Here is a 21,826-nt window from a genome sequence, read left to right as displayed (position 1 = left end):
GAGAATGAAACAAAATAAATAATAAAAACTCGAAACCATTCTACTCTAAATCCTTCATTCTGTTCTCAATTATCTGATCAATTTCATCATCGTCAGGCTTGGAATTGAGTTTGAATCTCAGTTTCTTAGTGATCTTCGATTTAAGGCCCGCTTTTAATGTTTCTTTTTTTCTAATCAATTTACCACTAGGTAGCATTTCGTATTCTTCCGCATTAAAGTTTTTATCGTATCTATCAGATGTATTATAATTGGAATTTTCATCGTCATTTCCAACACTATTTTCAATATCAGGTTCAACATCGTCGACACTCTTATGCAAAATCTTTTTGGCATACTTTTTGACGCTGCTTGGATCTTTTTTCATTGTCCAACTTTGATGCAATTCATTAAATGCTGCGTATTCCAATTTCTTTCTAATATCATCCCTTTGTTCTAATTCTGCAAATATATCTGCATCCGTTGGCCATATCATTAAACGGAAGGTTTGAAGTATTATGTCTAACATCACTGGACAAAATATTAAAACCAAACAACTTGCCCACCATGTCACATCTTTACCAAATTGATGATAAAGACCGACTGGAACATCGTAAATAGGTTTATCAGCATATATAGCTGGCAAGAACATGCACCAAAATATCCAACCTATGGTTTCTATCAATAGTGATGCAAATGCCAACCAATTTCTATTTCTGGTCTCAATCATTTGACACTTAACGTTTATGAGAACCATTATAGCGGTGTAGTTTATCACACCAATTGGATATAATGTATTATCAGATTGTGCCGTAAATCCCCATATTTCAAAGTTTAAAAATGTTATGAAGACCGAGAGCCCTGCAGAAGCGAACATCCATATCAAAAATAGTTTCAAGTTGAACGCTTCACAATTTTGACCCATAGTGTATAATTCAGGGACCGCTAACAACGTCATTGGCTTCAAGTCCTTCTCAAACATACCAATACAAAGAACAGGCAATGACGTAAATAGGGTATTGAACATAGACAAAGACCAAGGTTCGTATAATGAGGTACCCGAAAACATACTTTGTCTCTGGAAAATCATTTGGGTCAAATAAAACATCACTTCCTTATAGAATGTACAAAGCACAAACTTTGATGTTCGAACATAGTTGTATCTGCCGTGTACCAATAAGAGTTTTAGTAAAAACCTGAATTGCGCTATAGAATAATCTGAAGACCGAGATGCTTGTAAACCCTCTTTACCAGTAATACCAACACCAATATCAGCAGATTGAATCATAGCAATATCATTTGCACCATCTCCGATAGCCAAAGTAACTAGTTTTTTGTTATTTTGTCTAATGTTAGTAACAATCAATGCTTTTTGAGATGGAGAAGCCCGACAACAAATGACAGATGCTGCTTTAGTACACAATTCAATAAAAACGCTCATCATTGTCGGATTGTTTTCGAAAACTGCTAAGGTGGCCCCGTCAATGACTAAAACGCAATGTGCTACCTTTCCATGATCTAGTTCTTCTTCAATAGCGGTCATTTTTGAAATCAAATTTTCATCATTATGCCTCAATATGACAACAGTAGAGTAGTCGTATATTAACTTACAGGCATACCCAATGTTGATTGCTGTTTCACGCTTATCACCGGTTAACATCCACATTTTGATACCAGCCCTCCTTAGTTTTTCGATAGCTTCTGGAACACCTTCTTGTAATTTGTCTTCAATAGCAGTAGCACCTAGCAATTCTAGATTAACCTCAATTTGTTCTCCCACCTCTGCCATCTGCTTTGAACGATCAACCAACGAAGTTTTGGCTTCATGATATTTATTTGCCCAGGCTTTATACTCATCGTGCGACAACCACTTATAACTATACAACAAAGTTCTTAAACCTTCTGTTGAAAAATCATCAATGGCATTTAATGTTTTCTCTAAGACATACTCTTCATTTTGTATTAGTTTGTCATCACCAATATAATCCTGCACGGACTCCTCACCAGATTTTGAATCTGGATCACTATTGTATTTCTCTCTCTGTTGCGACTGAATTGATCTTCTGGCGTTGTGCCTGATATTTTCAATCTGTGCTTCTTCATGTTCAACATTAGACAAAAAGTCATCTATTGAATTGATTTGCAAGTCTGCCTCTGTTCGAACAGTACCTTTACGGGACAAACTTTTTCTCGCTACTTCTAATTTCAGAGTAGATATACTAGGTCTGTTTTGTGATGTTTGTGATCTGAGAGTAGAACCACGAGAATCTTTTAGGATAGACTGCTCCAATGACTTTCGCTGATGCAAAACCATTTCAGCTTCTTCCAATTTTCTCTGCTCAACCAGAGTTTGCTGTTGAATTAACTTAGCTTGGGCAAGCTCTGCATTCCTTAGACGTTCGAGGATGACATTATCTGCACCTTTGCATATGAGCAAAACTTTTGCATTATCACCAGGCAGTTTGACCAAGATAGACATTCTTTTCCTGTGCGAATCAAAATGGATATAGTCCAAAACTTCAAAATCTTCGCTTACAGGTGGGTTTTCAAAGCCATTAGGATAGGTAGTAATCGTTAATATATTGGCGTTTCTATTCGAGACAATGTAACCCATATCTCTTGCAGCTGTAACTAGAGCCAATTCATCGGGTGATGATGATTGGTACTCTATAGAATCTGGGTTGTCAGCGGATTTCTTTGGCAAACATGTGTGACATAATGCTAAAGAAAGAATGAATAGTTTAGCTTTCCTAGCAAAAGAAGTATTAGGATTTTGTTGAATATGAAGAAGAAATTCGACAGTTGTCTTAAGACCACCATTATCTTTGCTTCCAGAAGAACTGTTAGTAGCCATCCTACCCAAATCCTGGGCCAGCTCATGTCTCTGGATTTGTGCTGCCATTGATGGACGTCCTGTGTAAGTTGCAGAAGAGTTACCTTTGTATTCGATAGATGTTCTTGCGTTGATAGAAGGCGTTGAATAAAGATCAAAGTTGTTTAAAAAGCTCCTATCCTTGATAGAGATCACATCAATGTCGTTGTCTGGGGAATTTAAGACATCCTCGTCCACTTCATGCACCCACGAGGAACCACATACGGAGAATTTTCTAAAGATCATTTTGTTATCTGTCAAAGTACCGGTTTTATCACTAAACACATACGAGACCTGGCCCAATTCTTCAAGAATCGTAGCCGTCCTGGATTCACATGGTGTGTTGGACTCAATATGGTACATATCAATATCCCATTCCATCAATTTACTCTGCATAGCTTTGATGATTTCCGTGGTGACGTACAATGATAAGGGAATCAAAGTGTTATACATGATAATGAAGGACATGATTGTTGGAGCAGTTCCTGCATCTTGTTGAAACAAGTACCACGCCCTATTATTATCGACATAATTTTTCTTTATTATTCGTTGACCAAGATAGGAGAACAATGCCATAGAGGCCACTATCACAACCATGAACATCACAATCATATTAATTTTACCTTGTAGTTTTGGGGCCTTTGTCCTAGGGTTTTTAATGGCATTCATTCTAATCTTGGTCTCTTCTCCGGTAAATACAACGATGCCGACGACGTTTTTCGTGTTTCTGATTATGCTACCACGGTATATGACGTTTTCGGAACCCACTGGATACAAAGTGCCATCGATATCCACTGTACCTTCAAAATTGTATAGATCTCTGTTCGGGTTTTCTAGTGTAGCCTTGGCATTATGCATGCTTAGACCAGTAGCCGAGGTCATGCGTTTTGAGAGTTCTGGAAGAGGATGCTTGCTCTTTAGATTAGTTTCCCCGTCCAAAGCCATTGTTTCGACAAATATTTCATTATTCTCTCCATCGGTGGATAGCAACAAGATATCTGCGGGGACCCAATCGTCCGAATTAAGCAAGACGAACTCTCCCACCTTTAGGTCCTTCCACTCTTTCTTTCTTACGTGTATATCAAATTGAGAGCGAAGAAGGTTGAAGTTCGTAAAATGGTCCGTATAAGCCGGGTCCGGCTCATGATTAGGGCCAGTCGGCCTGACGTGAAACTCGCCTAGGATTGCTTCTGTCGACCGTGTGGAAACGTTCGAGAGGGAATACAGCGAATCTGCACCTTCGTATGGTTTGTACTTACCATTGCTGTAGTTGTCGTCTTGGCCCATAACCAAGACCTTTGCCGTTTTGTTGTTCTCCTCTCTGTCCAACATATGTCTCCTGAAATCGTCCCATGCTTCTCGAGCCATCGAAATACCCATGAAGATACACAATGGCACGATCGTTGTGTATGTACCTGTGGTGGACCACGATGGAATCATCTGCAAGATTGCCACAATGAAGAAATACGTGTTTGCCAACTTTGAAAACTGCGCGTACAATTGCCGGGGCAAAAACGAGTACAAGGTGTATCGCGACGAAGTAATAACGTTATTACAGTACGCCTTGTCAGTTCGTTCGTCAATAAGTACCCCATCGCGAGCAAACTGCTGATAAACCACAGAACTCTTGTCCAAGCAGATCGGAAGCACTCGTCCGTTCTCTGTATTCAAGTACGTCGTCCTATTGAGCAGCAGATCCATGATTTTAGTCCTCAAACCAAGACGTTTCCGTGACTGCGACTTCTTCGCTACCTTACCACTCTCGCTTCTAACCGATCCCAACTCCCCATTTTCTCCAGCCATCTCTATCTCCTCCGAATCTCCCTTGAGCTTGTCCACAAGCTTCTTATTGAATAGTTGCGTCCGCAACGAATATCCTCTAGATCGTCCTTCCATACCGGTATCTTAGTGTATATATAATAACAATAACAATAATAGCAATGATAATAACAGCAAGATATTTCCTCTCCTGCTATCGTGTACAATCGCTCTATTATATTCACAATCACAAAGACTAAACCCCACACACACTTTCTCTCTCTCTCTCTTTTACCGAGTCAAATGTCAACTCAATAAAGAATACCAAACGGATCTCTACTCCAGTTCCAATATTTAGCTCCAGCTTCAGCTCAAGCACGCTAGCTCCAACTCCAACTCCTGTTCTATCTAGCCTTTCTGTCTTGTGTTCCTTTCTTTCTCCCTTTCCTCTTGAAGTGGCTATGCTAATGTCAATCCCATTCTATATGTACTAAAGATCGAAATCAAATTTCAGGCATTCGATTTTCCACTTTTTCCATGTTTCCCATTTCCAATTTCCAGACCCTGTGACGTGAAATTCTTCTTCTGCCCAGTACAACTGCCCAGTACCACACTAGCAGACAGAAACTGGATTTTTTTTGGATTTTCCCTTTGATCTGTTCCGCGGAACAAACGGGTCTCGTACCACCCGAACACGAGAGCCAATCGTGGCAGGATTCCTGGGTGTCTGGGTGGAGTTTCGGCCGCCGGCTCGAGGAAATTAGTTGTGTGTTTTTTTTTTTTTTTTTTTTTTTTTTTTTTAAATTTCTTAATTTTTTTCAGGTTTGTTTACATTTCGTGCGAGATGACGCAATGGGCCTTGACACATTGCAGATCGACAATCGAGGCGAGACTTATACATGAACCATCTGTAATTACTACTATGCAAGGTGATATAAGAAAGTGGGAATCTTATAATAACTTACTGGTGTGGTATTAGGGGAGGCGATTCAGCAACCAAAAAACACAAACAAACACAGCTTCCAGAAAGCAAGCCCTTCCACCCTAGACAAGATGTCAGAAATATCCAGCACGTACGAAAATAACGGGCAAAAGCACCTATTCGCACATTGGGAAACCCTTTCTGCGGAAGAAAAAAGCGAGTTGCTCGCACAGCTAGGCAAGTTTGATCCAGCTTGTCTCCAGCGCAATTGCCAAAAGGCAATTGCACTAGCAGAGGAGAATATGGGCTCCGAAAACGTCATCAAGCCGCTCCCAGCCTCGTCCTACAAGTCGGTCATCGACGACGTGTCCACAAAGAAACTGTATGCTGATCTCGGACTACAGGCCATCAAAAACGGCCAAGTCGCTGTCATACTAATGGCGGGTGGTCAAGGGACTAGACTAGGGTCCAGTGCTCCCAAGGGATGCTACGATATCGGGTTGCCATCCAAGAAGTCTTTGTTCCAGATCCAGGCTGAGAAATTGCTAAGAATTCAGCAGTTGGCCCAAGCGCAACAACCGATCCCATGGTATATCATGACTTCGGGCCCCACCAGAGAAGCCACAGAAACATTCTTCCAGAAAAATAACTACTTCGGCCTCTCTCCCTCCCAAATCACTTTCTTCAACCAGGGAACTTTGCCAGCACTAGATATGTCGGGCGAGAAACTATTCTTGGGGTCCAAGACCGGGCTCGTGGAGTCACCGGACGGAAACGGAGGGTTATATCGCGCGATAAAGAACAACAAGCTTCTAGAAGACTTCAACGCCCGCGGTATCAAGCATATTCACATGTACTGCGTCGACAACGTCCTCGTCAAGATCGCCGACCCCGTATTCATCGGATACGCCATCCAAAACAAGTTCCAGCTAGCTACCAAAGCTGTTAGAAAGCGCGATGCTCATGAGTCCGTCGGTATAATTGCTACCAAAAACTCCAAACCCTGTGTAATAGAGTATTCTGAGATCTCAAAACAATTGGCAGAATCTGTGGACGCAGAATCAGGCCTCCTAACGTTGCGTGCTGCCAACATCGTCAACCACTACTACTCCGTGGACTTATTGAACGAGAAGCTAGACTCCTGGATCGAGTCAATGCCTTACCATATCGCAAAAAAGAAGATTCCATACTACGATAATGTTAACGATAAGTATATCAAACCTACTGAACCAAATGGTATCAAACTAGAACAATTCATCTTCGATGTTTTCCCATCAATCGACCTAGAAAAATTTGGCTGCTTGGAAGTCGAAAGAGCAGAAGAGTTTTCTCCATTGAAAAATGCTCCAGGAACAGCTAACGATAACTCAGAAACTGCAAGAGCTGCTTTCCTTACCCTAGGGACTTCTTGGCTCAAGAACGTAGGTGCCGTAATTAAGGACAATGTTTTAGTAGAAGTATCTGCAAGAAGATCTTACAGCGGTGAAAACCTCGAAGAATTTAAGGGTAAAACCTTTGATAAGCCAAATCATATCTTAGATTGAAATTTCAAATGGCGTTTCTAATACTATACACTTGGAGTGACCATCTCTCTTTCTTTCTCTCTATATATACAACTGAATATATGAATTATTTCAAAATCGTTCCCCAAGTTTAAAGTGTTTTGGTGTTAGCAATGTGCACACCTATAATACATGTATTGCTTCGCCTTATTTTTTTTTTTGCCCTGTATATTTTAGGTAACCTTTTCGCATAGATTCATACAAGTTGCGATAGCTTAATTGATTAATGAATTAATTATTGTTCAGGTATTGTTTTAGCTCGAAAAGAACTGGAATACTCTCTTCTGAGGTGAACAGAGCTTGAGATTCAGATGGGATCCAGCCCTTGCTCTGATTTTCTATCTTTCTGTTCATCAGCTCGAAACTCTTTTGTTTCCGTAAGTTTTCTCGACTTTTCTTATTCTCGATTGCCAGATGTTGTATTCGTTGGTTTAATTCGTACCGTAGTTGATCATCCGTAAATCTAGAAAATTTTAGATCCTTATTGGAACTTATCGAGTTATCATTTTCGTCACCATATACTATTTCTTCGTGGTCTTTCTCAATATCAGATCCAGTCTCTTCAATTTGCAATACATCAACTAAAGAGGTGAGTTTCGGAGCCGAACTTAAAACAAAAGCATTCTCTCTATGCTCTTTATTGGTTTTGACAACATCTAAATTTAGACCGTTGCTAAAAACCCTTTGATTAGGAGGCCGTAGTGCCTTCTGACTATGATGAACCTTTGAGTTCTTTGAATCACGAATACGCGATTTGTCCATTCGTTTTTCTGTCCATATTGTTTGTAAGGATGTTAGTTCATTTGCCAGATGATCACTTACGTCATCACATATCGTAGTTTGCTTCATTAAATATCTCTGGAGTTCTATTAGTCGTGAAAGTGTCTGGTTTATCTGTGTATCTCTTTTCTGGGGTTCTGATGATGAACCTGTGAATTCGCTAGTAAGACTGAATAATAGATACTTGTTATGATGAAGAATAGGTAATACCGCAGATATTGCCTGTCTTAATGCTCCAAGTTCTTTAGATATAATTTGGAACTTTTCAATGTCAGATTTTGTCTCTGCCCGATATTCAGGGAATATTTTATCCAACATGCTAACAACCTCGTGATCTTGGTGAGGAATATTATCATTGATAGAAAGAAGACAACACAGTAAAAACTTCTTCATATATTGTGTCCTCTCTAATTTTTCACTGATATCTAGGGAATCTGTTGTCCACATAAGTTCGTAAAGCTTTTGTAAATCCAAGTTGTATATGCTGGTGTAACTTGTCAACTGAGATGTATTGATAATAGGTAGAATATTACTTGCTGATATCTTCAATCTGTAAAATAGTTGATCAAGAGCACAGGGCAGAATATCATTTATTACAGCAAGAGATTTTGCATCTTCATAACCGAATCCATGATTTTGTGTGATTGCAATTGGCTTATATATAGTCAACTCTTTGAACCTCAGGTGATATCGATATAGCAATTTGTCCATACTTTGCAATACACTGTTCAATTGACGTAAGTTCATAAGTGCTGCATACTTAGAGTATTTCACATGAAAAAACTCTTGTTGTAAAGCGAGATATACGGCAATCATCAATAGGGATATAACGGACGATCTCTTCAGATTTTTCTTGTAAAGGATTTTTCTAAGGGTTTTCCTGACGAAGAGCATGGTAAAGATGTATGGAACCGATCTCTGCAAAAAGTACTTTTTACCCGATATAAGCAGCTGTCCATATTTAGTTGGAAGTGTCTTAGACTTATTATTTCTCAGGGAAGTGTCATTTTCTTTTGTAAAATTCATAATAGACTTTTGAGCGTTGAAAAGGTATTTATTGGACCCAAACGAGTTGGTCAATTGTTGAGAGGATATGATCTCATATTGAAACTCATCAATGAATGTATCCATATCACCATATGGGAGTTGTTTCATGATTAATTCAACTTGCTTTTCCCATTTTGTATCCTCTTGAAAGTCGAATTGGAAATCTTTTCTATAGTCATCATCAATGAAAACATCATTGGAATCAAACCTTTCCTGGCCTACAACCGTTGGAGAAGTATCCTGCAAAGCCTCAATTCCCCATTCGCTAAGTTTCCTCAGATGCTGATAGTTAGTTGCAATTTGAGGACGTACATGACTCCATGTATTAGATGATGATATTGAGCATGGTGTTGACGCAGAAGAAGACATCTTTGTGAAGTCTACTGAAGTATGCTGCCCATAAAATGGCACACCTTGGAAGATATCCATTAGATTACCTCGTTGCTACCTAGTTTTGCACCACAATTGGGTACGTGTTTAACAATTGCAAAATCTAGTGTTTCAATAATATTGTGCGTTCGCATATGTGGATCAATCAAATCATTCAATTTTTTTTTTATCATGATAGTCTCTGGTTTGTTTATGTTTACAAAAACAGGCAAACGATATGGGACAAAAGTTCGAGAGTCAAAAATATATGCAGGGGAAGTTATTTAAGAGGGGAACTTAAAGGAAAAGAGATTAATGAACTGAATAATGTTACATATTGATATTTGAATTTAGAGGAAATACCTAAATATGAATGAGTAAGTGAGCATCAAACGTAGCGTTGAGATGCGCATCATTTTTGCCAGTCAGATTAGACGTGGCATGCTGTCTAACAGTAAGAATAACTTACAGAAATCTCTTGTAAAAAGTTTAAGTTTGTAGATGTCAATAGTTATAATGGCTGATCTTTCATCAAAGATTCTTCATATTGCTGAGATTTCATGATGTTTTCGTACGCTCTTTGTTGCTGTATAAACTGGTGTGGGGTTAATTGTTGGGAAGGTGTATTCATATCGTTGGGATCTCCTTGTCCTGCAAGTACGCTGGTGTTTGGAATTTGTTGTTGATGTTGTTGATGTTGTTGTTGATGTTGATGTTGTTGTTGATGTTGATGTTGTGGTTGTGGTTGTTGTTGTTGATGTTGATGTTGTTGTTGTTGTTGTTGTTGTTGTTGCTGTTGCTGCTGCTGCTTTTGTTGCTGCATCATTGTCATCATCTTTTGATATTGCATTCGAATCTGTTGTTGTTGCTGCTGCTGTTGTTGCTGCTGCTGCTGTAGCTTATTCCAGTTCGCCTGTACTTGTTGTGATACTGGGGGACTCGGTTTAACCACTTTGGAGGATGCATTTGAATTTCCTATTGCTTTTGAACTCTTTGGTTGTTTTGACTTTGCAGTATTTTTCAAATCTTTATCAGACGCTTGGTCTATCCCTTTGTTATTTACCGATAGCTTTTTTCCTTGCCTTCCTTTTGGACCTGATAACGAACCAGTGTTTCTAAACGAAGCCTTTCCGTTATTGAGGCCATCTAAGTTCTGATAGAAGTTTGGACTTTGCATTATATTTGCGTCTGATTGAGGCGGCGCAGAACCAGGAATTGTCTGAAATGAATTTGTTGCTGGAGCGATAGGGAAAGAATTCATGTTTGCAGAATATGGCGTTGGTGCACTACCTGGAGACTGCATGTGCCTCATTGGTTGTTGTTGTGCAATATTACTTGGTGCCATATTACGTGTATTAGGCCCTGGTCGCACCCCCATCCTCCCTACCATTTCTTGAAGGGGAGCTTGTGGCAGAATTGGTACAATTCTATCGTTAAAAGGTCTCAAACTCATCAGTTGTTCTGTAGGAGTTGTTTCGACATACTCGTTTAGTGCCCAAAGGGACTGCCACCATTCCAATAAAAACGTATCTGGGGAATTCATCAACATTTTTGAGTTCAATAGTTTGTCCCCATTTAGAGAGTTACGAGGAATATCTTTTGAGAGTGGCAGATTGGCCTCCTGTAAAAACTTTTTCGCTGAGTCAAAGTGCTGGTTGTGGATTAAGTAGTTGTAAATATGCGCGTAAAGTAATTGTTTGGAATTTTTAGCCATTGCATCAGATACAAACGGTTCTGACGCATCTCCATTATTGAACTGATTGTTTTTCAGGGTATGGTTTACATCTGAATTCTGATTCTTATCAAGTGGACTATTAGATGAATTGCCCTTGCGGTTTACTCCGGGTCCAGCCATGACCTAGACAAAATGAATCCTTGAACAGGATAGTTTCTGAGAATTTTGGATAGCAGAAGTTCGTGTTTATACCTGCTTATTAGGACTGTCGCTAAGTAAGATTCAAATCGAAATGCTTAGGTCCTTTGAATTGATTTTGACTAGTTTTAATAGCAACGGAAATAACCCCTTTGTATATTTTGTCTGTTCGTGTTTTCTTATTGTATTAGCAATCAATTGATGGAAATACGTTAGAAGAAATTCCTTTTGTTATTCCAAAAAACACACAACTCGAAAGATCCTGCCTTTCTACAATACTTCTTTCCTTTGTACTGATATTATCAGAAAAATTGTGTCTTCACTCGAGAGTACAAGCTTTTTCTGCATGATTTACAGAGTTCAAATACCTTATTATATGCATGGTCACCGATACTTTAGGCTATTCGACTTTATTTTTCAATGCATCAACAAGATTTTCGTTGGGTATTAAGGATTGAAAGGTTCAGGTCACGTGATAAATTGGGGTTAGTGGTATTGTTTACGGTACTATGTACAAGATATTGTTTATGTTACGTACAAATCTGGTTAAAGAAAAGAATGCATAAGTGTGATCATGTTTTTCATGGGGAGATGCGTTAGTCCTGAGTGACACCTCCTAGGATTGAGAGTAGTTTTAGTGCCACGGGATTTCTTGCCATTGCAGAATACGTCTGTTTTCGTTTTTCCGGGGTCATAATTTGGTCTAACAACGGTTGCTTGTCATCCGTAGGCAAGAGAATACGCAGGTTTTTCTTGGCGTTCACGACGCTGTTTTTCCGTAGTAAAGATACCACTTTCACGATATGGTCGTTTTTATTTGAGAGGTTTGATGTGATAAGGCCCTTCAAGATAGCTAACATTGTGTCCAGAGAGACTGAAGATATTCCGTTGTAATAACTGTTATTGAACATGGTCTTGAACTTGTGACTTGTAGGATCGTACAATATTGACAAGTACCTTTCAAATAGTACATTGTTCCATTGGGAGCTTTCGAACACCATCTGTTCGTATATTCTTTCATTCGAGAAACTATTCTTTTTCATAAAATTACGGCTATTGTCATAATACCAGAGTTGTAAGAGTCTTCGCTGTGAGATGTCATTTACACTTTGATAGAATTCATAAAAATCCGAATGATACGTCATCGGACTGTTCTCTAAACGTTCAAGAATATTGCGTAAATCCTTTGGGAAAGATTCAGATTTGGGTAAATGAAATTGTTGAGCTTTGCTTAGGTTTCGGAATAACGATTTAAACTCAAACTTCCATTGTTTGTAAAACTTTGCATCTTCGGCGCCGGAAAGCTCTAGATCATCTCCTTTGATTTTTGAGATATTAGTTAGGAGCTGTTGTAATGTCTCGTTTTCCACATCAACACCTGTTTCCAGTGCCTGCTTGTACACATGAAAAGAATAAAATAAATAGAACAAAGTCATTTTGATCAAATATGAGTTCGGAGCGCGAAGGATTTGTGACTCCGTTTCATCCTCAAGTAAATCTACTTGCTTAAGTTTAGCTGGCATTTCATTTTTGTTTGAGACTTGTACGCTTGATTTTTCCACGGGGAATCCGTTCTCCAAGGAATCAACTACGCTTGCCTGCCTCGACATCGTACATGCTGTCGAGTACAGCACCATTCCCGTAAGCGTTACTATATTTGTAGTAACAAAGAAAGCATTGCCTGGAGCATTAAAATATCTCCAGAGATTTCCTGAGTACCCCTGTTGTAACCGTTGAACGAATATGGTATTGTTGAACACACCGCCTTTCCAATGGAGCCTTCTCCGTGGACTAGTGCTAAACCTCCGTATTATTGTACGAAGGCAATGGCGGACATACATAACCTACCCGTATCGCCTTACAATATTGACTTTGAAAAATGATATCCTACTGGTATTGAAGCTTCCGAAACACTGCCCCCAGTGTCTCTCAAGCAGTGTGGTAGTCTCTAAACTCAGAGTTCAGCTTGCTTAATAGCTTTCATTGATTCTAAAACGAAGATGTCATTATTTTTCAAAATCATGAGAGGAACAGTGATGAGTTCTGAAAAACAAGATATGCAATGAACAATCCAACTAATATGTGTGATTCAAAGGGCGTTTGCAACAGTGTACAGTTACATCACTTTTGGAATGGTATATATAAGAGTATTATTATAAGTGCTTTCAATTTTAAGCTGGTATTGAAATTAAAAGGCTCTAGGTAAAACGCAGTCAACTTTCAAGAAGTTCATTTAGATAAACTAAATTCCTTTACAAATTGAAATCTGCAATAATATTAACCATTTACGATGTCTTCTGTTCTAGTATATGACTTCATTGATAGTGAATTGACAAACGCTATTCTAATTATAAATCCACTGACTCGAAGTTTAGTATTCGTTGCCCTTGGTAAATCGAAACCACAATTGCTTCAAGATGCTAAATTGTACGTTAAAAAGTTGAAATCACCTTCCCCACCTGGCAGCAAGTACATACTAAAGAACAAACAGATATTAAGAAAAGAAGATGACTCATGGTTCCAACAAATATGCTCTGATTTCTTACTTACGTTGCTCTCTCCAAGTGGAAAGAAGGTCGAGATTAACTGTGAGTACTTGTCTGGAACAGAATTCCAGAAAAAAGTGTGGGAGGCAACAAAGAGAATACCATCTGGAACTACTGTTTCGTATCAGAGTTTGGCAAAACAAATAGGACATCCAACGGCGGTACGTGCCGTTGCATCAGCCCTAGCTAGAAACAACATTGCTGTCATTATTCCTTGTCACAGGGTTATAGGGATTACTGGCAGAATGTCGGGATTCAGGTGGGGCATTCCTCTGAAGGAATCTCTACTTGAGCGGGAAAAGTCACTGGTATGAATGTCAAGGTTTTTTTTTTTTTTGGAATATGTATCGGTCGTTATTATCATCCCTTTGTTTTTGTTTGTGAGGTCAACTCGCGTTACTGGTAATTTTGTCTTCACTTGACTTCATTGTCGCGCAGTGACCTTGGAATACCATTAAAAAAAATAAACACTTGCAAAATTGGGAGAGGTTTGTACGGTGTCTGATACAGCATGTGCATGTAACTAAAGGGTCCATCGCCCCAGTAGACAACACTCTCACCTATTTTTTTATTTTTTATTTTTTTTTTTTCCTCTGTCATGGCTAGTGTTCGCTTTCTTTCTACTCGGACTTCTACTTGCAGTGCAGTGTCTTTTTGGTTAACTAAACCATTAAGCTAATTAGATAATTCCGATGTAATTATCGTTCGAGTCTGGAATATTAGTGACAGTCATTTAGAGAGAAGGATTGGCTCCATATGAATCAAATGCAAATCCTTTTGAGAGTTCATGCGCTTGGAAAATAATATATAAGTGGGGCAGTATCCTAGGTTTAAAATGTTGTTTCGATGTTGGTTATGATAATAAAGAATCAAATAACGTACCATATCAGAGCACAGTAGGATCAATTAAAAATGTCGAGCGACGAAAAAGTTCCTAGTGTCTTGTCATTAACTGACAAGGATAATATTGCTGTTGAGGTTGAATCAAAATCATCTGCTGACGAAGTTGAATTATTTCATGGTCACAAACCCAAGGATGAAGTTCTAGGTGAAGTCCAGGAATTGGTCACCGAATTTAATCTTGGACAGTACGAAGAGTTGCTAAAACGTGGTGCTTTGCTTGCAAATGATCCTGAAGAACTTTTGACTGATAATTATACGGACTTTGAAAGAAATAATATCCGTAAGGAACTTACCCATCCGTTCCGATCTCTTTCTCGGGGAATGATTTGGGCAGCATTGTGTACGTCATTGGCAGCTGTTAATTTTGGGATGGACGAAAGTGCTGTAGGTGGTGCAGTTTTGGGCTACCAAAAAGCTTTTCACATAACTAACCCAAATATTCAAGGGTTGACGTTGGCTGCACCATATTTGGCAGCTGGTGTATTAACTTTACCTTTCACGGTGTATTTAAACAAAAGGTTTGGAAGAAGGTTCATTATCCTTATTAGTTGTTTTATTGGTGCTACTGGTTCTTTCATGCAAGCATTTTCAAATGGGTTGGCTCTATTGATGTTTGCTAGGTTGTACCTTGGTATTGGGATGGGCCTATGTTCATCCACTGTTCCAATTTATACTGCTGAATGTGCTCCAGCGGTGTCTAGAGGTGCAATTCTTATGCTATGGCAGATGTTCATTGCGTTAGGTGTTTGTCTTGGTTCTGTTTTCAATAGAGCGTTTGTCGAAATCAAAGGAAACCTTTCCTGGAGACTAATGATCGGATCCTCTTGTGTTCCACCATTGCTTACTGCTCTTGTGGTGTATGTTCCACCGGAGTCCCCAAGATGGTTGATTGCAAATGGTTTTTATGAGGCTTCCTTAAAATCTTTATTAAGGTTAAGAAGTACTGAAGTTTCGGGTGCTAGGGACTTCTATATTCTTTACGAATCATTGAAAGCTGAACACAAGCTTTCAGCAAGACTTACATGGGGCCAAGAGATTGTGTCTTTATTCTCTAATATAAGGAACAGGTTTGCCGTATGGGTTTCTTTCCTCGGTATTCTTGGTCAACAATATGGGGGTGTTAACATCTTAGTGTCTTACACAGCTACAATCTTAACGAATGCAGGTATTGATCCTATTACCGCAATTGCTGGTTCAATTGGTATTGGTGGTGGCTGTTTCTTATCTACTTTCTTATCCTCTCAGTTAATCGATAGATTTGGAAGAAGAACGATGTTGTTAGTAACCCTTCCCGTTGAAGGTGCTTGTTTGTTTTGGTTAGGAGGAGTTTTAAATGTTACGGATAACCACTCTCGTCTCGGTGCAGGTTTGGCATCCATGTATTTGTTTGTGTTATTCTATGGTATAGGTATCGGTCCAATCAGTTTCACGCTAGTTGCTGAAACACCTTCCATTACGGTAAGAATGGCACACAGTGCGTTCGCAATGTCAGTTAATTGGCTCCTAGACTTTTGTTTAACGATGACTTGGCCAAAGATGTCCAAATCCATGACCACATCTGGTGGATTATATTTCTACGGTGCGTTTAATATCATAATTTGGGTCTTGACATATTTCACCATTCCCGAGACAAAGAGATTCTCTTTAGAAGAATTGGACGAAGTCTTCAAACACGGTGTTTCCCATTTCGCTAGGAAGAAGGCCAAGTCGTTGTTTAGAAAGTAATATTTTTAATGTGTTTACATGTATTTACTAATATTCAATTCTCATTTCTACACTATCTTTTTGAAAGGGATTTTATCTCATCATATGTATTGCAAGATCCTCCACATAAAATTACAACATACACATCATTTGGATTGAGAGCTCCTAGTAACTCTGGATGATAGCAGACGTGCAGCGATGCACCACAAGCTGGTTCCACGAGTATAGAAGTTTGATCAAAAAACTTCATACATGTATCTAGTACATCTTGATCATCCAGAGCAATTGATTTCGTAGAATATTTCAACGCCTTTTCAAATCCATTAGAACAAATATATGTGGATCCGAGAGAAGTAGCAATACTACTGATTCCATCTAAAACAACGGGCTCTTTGACTGCTAATGACTTATTCAATGCATCACACCCTTTAGTCTCCATAGCAAACACGGATATCTTTTCGGCCAGATTATGCCTTTCTAAACCCGTTATGATACCACTGTAAAGCCCACCCCCACCAACACTGCATACTATTCCTTTCAATCGCTCAGTACTAATACTGTAGTCCGATAATTGATCAATTATTTCGTCAACCATCTCAGAATGGCCCTCCCAGAGGGTTGCATTATCAAATGGATGAACATATAACTTTTTCGAATATGTAGATTGCTTCATGATCACTTCTCTCAAGTAGTGATCGGCTTCTTTCCAGTGTGCGCCATGGATAATAACGTCAGATCCGGTTGCCCTTATTTTTTCTACCATTCGTTGCTTAGTAGATTTCGGCACAACTACCACACATTTTACACCCAAAGTCTCACACGCCCTTGCCGCAGCAAGACCGGCATTTCCACCAGAACTAGAGTAAACACAGAGTTCACTTTTGTCGCCTTCAACCGAATTCAACGTAGTGTTAATGAGATGACTAATCCCTCTCGATTTGAAACTTCCTCCTGGCTGCAAAATCTCGTATTTCAACAAGAGAGTGGGCCCATCAGGTTCCCCTTCTATTTTGAAGGGTAGAAGTGGAGTTTTATAAGTCAGTGGAGTCATGTTGACGTTTTATGATCAAATATTCTATAATCATGATGTATGCTTTATTCAAGATACGAATCTAGGTTATGAGCCGGAGTCAGCTTCTAAAATCACCTCTATGAAAACTGAACTTTTAAAACGAAGAAAAGATAAAACCATAAGAAAACACTTTGTTAGTGCATAGGAGGCAAGGACACGTAAGATTTTTTGGCAATTGATATATTATAAATAGTTGCGGTAGGCTCTATTACGATTCAACCAGTGCCTTATTGAGTTTTTTCTTCTAGCAAAAGTTGCTATAGTCAGGAAAGCACCAACAAGATACAACTTTGACCAGTCGCTTCAGCTTGTTCTATCAAATATCGACAATGTCTACGGAAACGTTAGAAATATACCGTAAAGCTCTGAACTTCAATGTTATAGCGCGTTATGATCCCAAGATCAAACAATTACTATTTCACACGCCGCATGCTACAGTTTACAAATGGGGTGATGATAAATGGAATAAACTTGAATACCAAGGTGTGCTTGCGATATATCTTCGAGATGTCAGTGATAAGGACGTGGTACTACCTGAGTTGAGCAGTTATGATGATACTGTGACAGGGCAACAATCTGAATCTCATATCCCACACGTTTTAACAGGCCAAGATATTTATAACTACGGTTTGATTATAATGAATAGAATTAATCCTGATAACTTTTCTTTGGCCATAGCACCAAATAGCGTTCTAAACAAAAGAAGATTGTTCGATCCTGATAACGAGGAGGTATTGGATCCAATGAAGGTAGAAGTAAGAGATGACCTCGTTATGATTAAAACGCTCAAGAAGGAAGTTTATGGAATTTGGGTCCATACGCCGGAAGACAGACAGAATATATACGAACTTATCAAATACTTGTTAGAAAGCGAGCCAAAGGACTCATTCACATAGACCATTATCTATTTTACCGTTGTTAATATTAATATATTAATATAATTTTCTACTTAGAATCATTACTTCCACTTGCGACGAATTGTCTACGTTATGTTGACCCTGGGGTTCCAGCAGCGGCAGCGGCAGCAGCTGCAGCAGCTGCCTTCTTTTTAGTAGTAGCTCTCTTTTTAGGTGTTGGTGCAGATCCATCTGCTGCTTTCTTGGTTGCCTTACGCCCTCTCTTAGCCTTCGGTTTCTCTTCACCGTCCACACCTGTTTTCTTGTTCGTGGTAGATGCTGAGCCTTGATTGCCCGATTGGTTATCTCCTTTTTGTTGAGCGACTCTGTTTGGCGACATTGGGTTACCCATGGATATTCTGGTATTATATGCACTAGGAACCATGTTTGAATTCACACTCTGATGTTTCCTTCTTTCTTTCTCTATCCTCCAGTGTTCTATAATCTTTAACCTACTAAATTGCTGTGCGTCAGCATTTGCTCCACTCCCAACCGCGGCGGCAGCGGCAGCAACTCCATTAGAATTCACGCCAACTGGTGATGCGGATGTTTTCCCACTAGTTGCTGCCTTACGAGCTGCACTTGCTTCGGCCTTTTTCATCAAAGATGCAGCCAAAGTAGACGCGGTAGTATTCGTTGTCTTTTCACTAAGGATCAACATTAATTGTTCATAGGTAGAGCTATGCTGTGGAAGTTCTTCATGTAGTTCAACATGATCGATAGCACCTTTTGTAAAGGGTTCAGTACAAAGTTTTCTGTGCGGAAATTCCCAATTTTGTTTTTCTTCATTGAAAGTAGGATTCAAAAACTCGTCATCACTAACAAGATCTCTGTTTGCATATGGGTTCATCGGTGTATCTAGATTAAGGTTCCGTTTTGTTAAAGTGAGTATTTCAGATTCAAGTTGTTGGTACATCGAGTCTGGAAATCTGGTATGGTCTGCATATGAGAGCATGTCATAATAATGTGTCAAATCGTTAGGTCTGAGTAAAGTCCGATACATTCTAGGCCGTTTTAAAGTAGTAAATGATTTCCCTGGATTTTCCTTCTCTTTATTATTACCGATTCCATTATTCACAGAATTAAAAGTGCTGTTATTCACACTAGAAGGATCTGTACCATTTCTGTTATTGGCTAAATACTCTCTTTTAACAGCAGCGGAGCCAGCGGCTGCAGCGTTAGATGGCGTACCTGTCAATGAACCCGTGTTTGCATTGTTTTGTTGAGGAGTTTTATTAAGAGCAGTTGCGGATGCCGGAGTTTCCTGTTTTACGTCAACGGTATTTGTATGGTCATACACTTGTAAAATCAAACAGCCTTCATAAAATTGGATGTTACAATCCCGCAACACTTCCATAATGGCTTCTGGTATTATTCCTCTTGCTACATATTCCAAAAATTCTCGTAAAACTTCATTATTTTTGTTCAAGATAAGACCATCGTTTGAGTTCTGAGGCGTCTTTTGATGTTGTTGCAACCGGGAATTAGCAGGAGCACAAATTTTAAAGTTGTTTTCATATATGTGAAATTCGAAACTTGGTTTGAATTGTTCGTATTTTTTTAGAAGGTCATCCGGATCTTCTTTGAATTGATACAACCTCTTAGGCTTTCTGTTAAGCGTAGTTAATAGTTGATATATCTGCTGCTCAAAATGCAATTGTTGCTGTTGTTGCTGCTTTAACCTTTGTTGATAAAGTAACCTCTGTTGTTGTTGGACCGAGATGCCAGGCGAAGAGACAGGAACCTGTTGCGGCTGCGATGGAAAAGAACGAGAATCAGAGCTCTTTATATGGTTTTGAACATAGCCCGCTCCCGTATTCATATTTCTTTACTGTCGATGCGTATGTTTTGTATATGATGATAATAATATGAGATCAATCTCTCACGCTTTTCGGATACTTGTTTACTTATTTTGAGTCAAACCCAGCGAAGAAGAAAGGCGAAAAATCCAAGCAGATAATAGAACTAGCTATTTAGTTTGAATTGGTACTGTATCTGTCAATGAGATGAGATATCCACGTCCTAATGCCCTTGTTTCCTTATCGTTTTAATAACCAAAACTGAATTTCTAAATCTTCTGTTTCGGTGTACTCTAAATGATGGGCTTGAAATTTCATGTTTGGTTGAAAAACAACCTTTTTCTTTGTAGAGAAAAACATCACTAAATGCGGGTAACACTCAAAACCTAAAGATTAGCGAATGGCGCTGCTAATTACGCTAAATCGGAGTAGGCCATCCCAGGACGGCCACCCCTCACCTCCCACTGCCGAATTTCCAAGGTAACATTACATTCTGTTAATACTAAGTCCCATTACATATGAATTGAAAGAGAAAAATAGTTAATGTTATGTGTGTCTATTTAGTAGCCTTCCAGAGATCTTGCAACCCAAACACAGAGGTAGCGACACCAGCTAGGGCGACGCTAGACTCGTCATTACGTAGGAATTGTAAGTTGTTCAAGACGATGAATGTATCTATCGAGTCCCAGATTAATCTTCTGAAGGCTGCAAATCTCTGGTTGTAGAAAGTGTTTAGCTTTTCGGATTCGGACTTTTCTGGCCCTTCCTCTTCGTGAACCAAGGCAGCAGCAATCTTCCTTTGCGACGTGTATAGATTACGGAGATCACTGCACAAACCTGCAATCAATGCAACAAACCAGAACCAATTGGTCAAGCGTGGAACCCTCTTGGCGGTAAATGGTGTGGGTTTCACGAGCTTTAATATACGTAGTAAATTGATCTGATCCAACGAAAGATAGCCAACATAGCCGAGGTTTTTGATTATCGACAGCCATCTGATCCACTGATCTGGCGCTATCTTGTTATCGTACAACTTTGCGGCATCTTGAACGTGGTTCAGTGGCTTGAAGAACCTTAGAAGTTTTCTGACAGTGCCGAACTCAACCTGCAATTGTCTGCTCAAACCAGACTTATACTGCACAGCCAAAAACCTAGTTAAGTACTGCAAAAGTCTCAAGATCTTCTCCCGACCGGCTGTCTTATTCAACAAGGAGATAAACTTTGTAATCGTTGGATGATAAACTATCGTGTCACAAACCATATTGCCTTCTTCTTTCTTTCTTTCGTTCTTTCTGTCTTAGTCTGTTTGCTTTCTTGCTTATTGAAGTCTCAAATCAATCAATAACAAAAGTGTTTCCTGATTACGTAGCACCTGTTATCCGTCCAGAAGCTCTAAACACTTACTTGCTACAACACCCTGAAAGCTATTTCACCATCGCTCTTTCTGAATTAGCTATAATACAATATCTTTATATGTCTCTCTCTTTTATATATGCAATGACTACTGACTGAGTCGGAGCGAAGGATGTGAACTTTCCAGATTGCCCGGAAAATTAAAACTGGAAAATACGATTACGCTAGTCCTAGGGGAATTTACTAAGTTGACGTTTCGGATACTATAAACCATACCAAAGTCCAAGTCCCGGGATAATGCTCCAATGCCAAAAAACACTTAACCGTTGCTAAACGGCTGTTTAGTGGGGCGCTCCACTGCTTGAAGGGAATACAGAAAGCAAGCGATGCCGGC

At 39.3% G+C, this 21,826-nt stretch overlaps 11 protein-coding genes across 11 annotated transcripts; 4 read left to right on the top strand and 7 right to left on the bottom strand.

Annotated features, from left to right (window-relative positions):
- Positions 1-40: 40 nt before the first annotated feature.
- Positions 41-4,744, bottom strand: DNF3 (aminophospholipid-translocating P4-type ATPase DNF3; the record flags this gene model as incomplete). Its single annotated transcript, XM_022818277.1, has 1 exon — positions 41-4,744. The coding sequence occupies one exon, from the start codon at positions 4,742-4,744 to the stop codon at positions 41-43; it is 4,704 nt and encodes a 1,567-aa protein (XP_022674960.1).
- Positions 4,745-5,659: 915 nt separating this feature from the next.
- Positions 5,660-7,072, top strand: QRI1 (UDP-N-acetylglucosamine diphosphorylase; the record flags this gene model as incomplete). Its single annotated transcript, XM_022818276.1, has 1 exon — positions 5,660-7,072. One exon carries the CDS (start codon positions 5,660-5,662, stop codon positions 7,070-7,072), a length of 1,413 nt encoding a protein of 470 aa, XP_022674959.1.
- A 249-nt stretch (positions 7,073-7,321) lies between these two features.
- Positions 7,322-9,346, bottom strand: INP2 (Inp2p; the record flags this gene model as incomplete). The annotated part of the gene is made up of 1 exon (XM_022818275.1): positions 7,322-9,346. The coding sequence occupies one exon, from the start codon at positions 9,344-9,346 to the stop codon at positions 7,322-7,324; it is 2,025 nt and encodes a 674-aa protein (XP_022674958.1).
- Positions 9,347-9,797: 451 nt separating this feature from the next.
- Positions 9,798-11,141, bottom strand: MSS11 (Mss11p; the record flags this gene model as incomplete). Its single annotated transcript, XM_022818273.1, has 1 exon — positions 9,798-11,141. One exon carries the CDS (start codon positions 11,139-11,141, stop codon positions 9,798-9,800), a length of 1,344 nt encoding a protein of 447 aa, XP_022674957.1.
- A 614-nt stretch (positions 11,142-11,755) lies between these two features.
- On the bottom strand, positions 11,756-13,000 carry PET494 (Pet494p; the record flags this gene model as incomplete). Its single annotated transcript, XM_022818272.1, has 1 exon — positions 11,756-13,000. One exon carries the CDS (start codon positions 12,998-13,000, stop codon positions 11,756-11,758), a length of 1,245 nt encoding a protein of 414 aa, XP_022674956.1.
- Positions 13,001-13,449: 449 nt separating this feature from the next.
- On the top strand, positions 13,450-14,019 carry MGT1 (methylated-DNA--protein-cysteine methyltransferase; the record flags this gene model as incomplete). Its single annotated transcript, XM_022818271.1, has 1 exon — positions 13,450-14,019. The coding sequence occupies one exon, from the start codon at positions 13,450-13,452 to the stop codon at positions 14,017-14,019; it is 570 nt and encodes a 189-aa protein (XP_022674955.1).
- Positions 14,020-14,617: 598 nt separating this feature from the next.
- Positions 14,618-16,333, top strand: HXT11 (hexose transporter HXT11; the record flags this gene model as incomplete). The annotated part of the gene is made up of 1 exon (XM_022818270.1): positions 14,618-16,333. The coding sequence occupies one exon, from the start codon at positions 14,618-14,620 to the stop codon at positions 16,331-16,333; it is 1,716 nt and encodes a 571-aa protein (XP_022674954.1).
- A 52-nt stretch (positions 16,334-16,385) lies between these two features.
- On the bottom strand, positions 16,386-17,363 carry SDL1 (L-serine dehydratase; the record flags this gene model as incomplete). Its single annotated transcript, XM_022818269.1, has 1 exon — positions 16,386-17,363. The coding sequence occupies one exon, from the start codon at positions 17,361-17,363 to the stop codon at positions 16,386-16,388; it is 978 nt and encodes a 325-aa protein (XP_022674953.1).
- Positions 17,364-17,713: 350 nt separating this feature from the next.
- On the top strand, positions 17,714-18,280 carry DCP1 (Dcp1p; the record flags this gene model as incomplete). Its single annotated transcript, XM_022818268.1, has 1 exon — positions 17,714-18,280. One exon carries the CDS (start codon positions 17,714-17,716, stop codon positions 18,278-18,280), a length of 567 nt encoding a protein of 188 aa, XP_022674952.1.
- A 91-nt stretch (positions 18,281-18,371) lies between these two features.
- Positions 18,372-20,102, bottom strand: SPT20 (Spt20p; the record flags this gene model as incomplete). Its single annotated transcript, XM_022818267.1, has 1 exon — positions 18,372-20,102. The coding sequence occupies one exon, from the start codon at positions 20,100-20,102 to the stop codon at positions 18,372-18,374; it is 1,731 nt and encodes a 576-aa protein (XP_022674951.1).
- A 533-nt stretch (positions 20,103-20,635) lies between these two features.
- Positions 20,636-21,340, bottom strand: PEX11 (Pex11p; the record flags this gene model as incomplete). The annotated part of the gene is made up of 1 exon (XM_022818266.1): positions 20,636-21,340. The coding sequence occupies one exon, from the start codon at positions 21,338-21,340 to the stop codon at positions 20,636-20,638; it is 705 nt and encodes a 234-aa protein (XP_022674950.1).
- Positions 21,341-21,826: the final 486 nt, after the last annotated feature.

Source organism: Kluyveromyces marxianus, chromosome 2, assembly GCF_001417885.1.
Source record: "Kluyveromyces marxianus DMKU3-1042 DNA, complete genome, chromosome 2".
NCBI lineage: Eukaryota > Fungi > Ascomycota > Saccharomycetes > Saccharomycetales > Saccharomycetaceae > Kluyveromyces > Kluyveromyces marxianus.
The sequence above is the reverse complement of the archived record's forward strand: the minus strand, read 5'-3'. Positions and strand labels throughout refer to the sequence as shown.